This window comes from Salmo trutta, chromosome 13 (assembly GCF_901001165.1).
Source record: "Salmo trutta chromosome 13, fSalTru1.1, whole genome shotgun sequence".
NCBI lineage: Eukaryota > Metazoa > Chordata > Actinopteri > Salmoniformes > Salmonidae > Salmo > Salmo trutta.
The window spans coordinates 79,220,459-79,224,182 of NC_042969.1; the positions used below are offsets into that span (position 1 = coordinate 79,220,459).

Here is a 3,724-nt window from a genome sequence, read left to right on the forward strand (position 1 = left end):
AAAAGGCTCAGGTTGGTGTTTATTGTCATGAACCTTTCCCTGGAGGCAGAACTCAGCGGTTTAAACTAGATTATCCTTATTGTCATGAACCTTTCCCTGGAGGCAGAACTCAGCGGTTTAAACTAGATTATCCTTAATTGTTGTTGTCATAAACAGAGAACCTAATGAGTGTAAACATTAGTCAAAAGAGATAATTAAGCCCTGATATGATAAAATAAGATGGTGATAATTAGGTCCTCATCTATTAACAACATTACCTTTAATGAGTCGTTAATATATATTTATATATGTACTTGTTTTCTCACTCTAATTAAACCCAAATGACGATTGCATTCTTGATCACAACTCTTTATAATGGTGGATTTGTCTAATTTTCCTTCAGTTCACACAAAGACTGCTTACAAAACGTTGTTAAAAGCAGAGGTACAGTGGGTGTTCAGTATTATTGATGTTGGTACAGTGGGTGTTCAGTATTATTGATGTTGGTACAGTGGGTGTTCAGTATTATTGATGTTAGTACAGTGGGTGTTCAGTATTATTGATGTTGGTACAGTGGGTGTTCAGTATTATTGATGTTAGTACAGTGGGTGTTCAGTATTATTGATGTTGGTACAGTGAGTGTTCAGTATTATTGATGTTGGTACAGTGGGTGTTCAGTATTATTGATGTTGGTACAGTGGGTGTTCAGTATTATTGATGTTGGTACAGTGGGTGTTCAGTATTATTGTAAAATTGTGTCGGAGAGGTATAAAATGAACAGGAAGGCTGCTTAGTTTGAGATGGTCTTGCCTTAGTCACTTCATTTTGTAACATCGGATAACTTGGATTTTGATTGATTTTCCATTTCAGTAATCTGTATTTCTCTTCCAGACACACAGTGGCCCCTGAAATGGTTTTTTCTGTGCTTTACAATGGAACGGGGTCATCAGATGATGGATTCTACATCACAGCCTTCCACACACTGGGCAATAAGAACTACCTCATCCTAGCTCTCTCTATAATATACATCATCACTCTAATGGGTAACTTTGTTCTGTTAGCAGTCTTCATGATGAACCCAAGCCTTCAAAATCCCAAATATGTTGCAGTGTGCAATTTAGCTGTGGTGGACATCTCTTTGAACAGTGTTATCATCCCCCAGATGGTGCCTGTATTTGTGTTCAACCTGAACTACGTCTCCTTTGGGACGTGTTTTTCTCAGATGTTCTTCATGCATTTATTTGGTGATATGGAGTCCTTCTCCCTGGCTCTCCTAGCGTACGACCGTGTGATAGCCATTTGTTTCCCTCTGCGTTACCTCACTATCAACACCAACCTGAGGATGCTGCTCATCCTGCTAGGGATCTGGACCCTGGCGTTCCTCTTGGAGGTCTACCCTGTTGCCCTGGCCTCTAGCCTGCCTTACTGTGCCTCTAGGGTGGTGCAGAGCTGCTGCTGTGAGCACGGCCCTGTATACAGACTGGCCTGCTCTGACATCTCTTTCAACAGGAAACTAGCAACAGCTAAAACTCTGGCTGTCCTGTTAGGCCCCCTGTCCTTCATCATCTTCACCTATGCTGTGGTGGTGGTTGCAGTGCTGAAGTTTGCCTCGACTACCCAGCGGTGGAAAGCCTTCCACACCTGTCTCACCCATCTGCTGCTGGTACTGGTGTACTACCTCCCTATCATCCTGGCCTACGTCCTAGGTAAACACAGGGATGACTGTAGACTTCAAAATCAAATCAAATATATTCGTCATGTTCACAGTTTCCCACAGGTATAAAAGGTTCAGCGAAATGTTTATGTGCTCTTCGCCACAACTTTTATACCTGCTGTAAACTGTATGCTCCCTAAGTGTAGATCAGGAATGAAGGAGGACTCTGACTAATTTGCCCCCAAGTGTGTGTTTACTGTACTGTATAAATTGTCATTCAAAAGAGCACTAGCACATTGCATTTTAGTAGATGCTAAGTGCCTTGCTCAAGGGCACATTGACATATTTTTCACATAGCTCGGGGATTCAAACCAGCAACCTTTCAGTTACTGGTCCAAACCTCTTAACCACTAGGCTACCTGCCGCACATCTGAGTTGTCTGGTTGTTAGGCTATGACAAGTGGGAGCGTACAGCATGTCTCAGTGCGCAAGTTCCTTCTTATTTTAGCTGAATATCATCATTTACTGTTAATACTATCAATCAACATCTCAAAGCCACTGGATGTGTGTCTGTTTGTCCCTTCCCTCCTAGGTAACCTGCGCTTGGTGCAATCCTCAGACCTCCTGACTGCCATCCTCACTGTGTCTGTCACCCTGCCACCCATGCTCAATCCTATAATCTACAGCCTAAAGACAGAGGAGCTGCGGGAGAAAATCATCAAACTGTTTGTAAAGACAAAAGTTACTTCCCACAAATGAGACTTTGCGTGGAGTTGTTGATCGTATTTTCAAATCTGCAGCAAAGACTCAAGAACTGTAGATATAAGAAAAGTTTCCAAGTAAGGTGACTTTCCCCTTGCATTTTGTATCTATTTAATTTCAACATGTTCTGTTAATAGTTTTATGAACACTCTAACTCTTGAGATAATTGCAATAAAACAGTGTCTGACTATTCTTCTGTTGAACACTTAATATTTGCATATAATAGATATACATATTTTATTGTGGTAAATTAATACAATTCAAACTTCTAATTTTCAAATCATTTTTTTGGTGCTTTTCAGATACAAGTTTTTATGCCACAGCTGTAATAATGGAGTGTTTATATATAATAATAATAATAATAATAACTGGAAAAATTCATGTTGCATCCACCATAAAGAATTTGTTCTTAACTGACTTGCCTAGTTAAAGATTACATTTCAAAAATAAAATAAATCTATTAACAGAAAAGTACAGCATATCCAGGTAAAATCATTATGATAACTGACAGTACAGGGAATGATGAGTGAGTACAGGTATTTGTCACATATAGTGATCATCACATACAATTATGGCACAGAGGTTAAGTTTTGCAAAGTATCTAGATTTACAGTATTTACGTTGAAAGAGTTCAACTCTAATCAAATAACATACATTCATTAGTTCCACTAGATGGCACAAAAACATATTCACTGGCAGAGACACACTGTAGGGCTCTGTTCAAAGGTAAAATGAGTAACACTAATACATTTCATGAATAAGGATTAATAAATGATTTATAAACCTTTAATAAATACATATTTGTAACTATTTGTAAGCATTTGTAAGCATTCATAATCTTTATAATCACTACAATTTATTTAAAAGAAAATTTGAACAATTATTTATTTGTTTTTAATATATTCAGTATAAGGTAACATATAAGCAGTTAATACAAGCAGTACGCAAGGGGATAAACGAGGAATAAAAGAGATAAAACGAGGAATAAATCAATTAAAAGATATAAAAGAAAAAGAAAAATACATAGTGTTGCAGTTCTTGTATTCTGTGGTAAATATACATAACTATTAAGGAGCAGTGTAGTTATGTGTTTGGGACAGAGCATAAGAACAGAGCATAATGGAAATATCTTACTTTGAATTTGACCTGAAATGTGTTTCCAAAGCAATCCACAGTGAAAACAGTGTCAAAAAATATGCAGAAAGTTTCCTGTTTCAGAACAAGAGCATCTGTAATGTTGATCATTATCTACAAGCAGTAGTTTCAGTCTAAGTGAAATAAGTCCAGCTGATGGGAAAGGTTTCTAGATGAAGAATAAATGTTGTTCCA

The 3,724-nt window shown here is 37.8% G+C and overlaps 1 protein-coding gene across 1 annotated transcript; it reads left to right on the forward strand.

The window, feature by feature from the left end:
• The first annotated feature begins 887 nt into the window (after positions 1 to 887).
• On the forward strand, positions 888 to 2,392 carry or40a1 (odorant receptor, family 40, subfamily A, member 1). Its single transcript, XM_029770532.1, has 2 exons — positions 888 to 1,685; positions 2,226 to 2,392. The coding sequence occupies exons 1-2, from the start codon at positions 890 to 892 to the stop codon at positions 2,390 to 2,392; spliced, it is 963 nt and encodes a 320-aa protein (XP_029626392.1). The 5' UTR covers positions 888 to 889.
• The last annotated feature ends 1,332 nt before the right edge of the window (positions 2,393 to 3,724 follow it).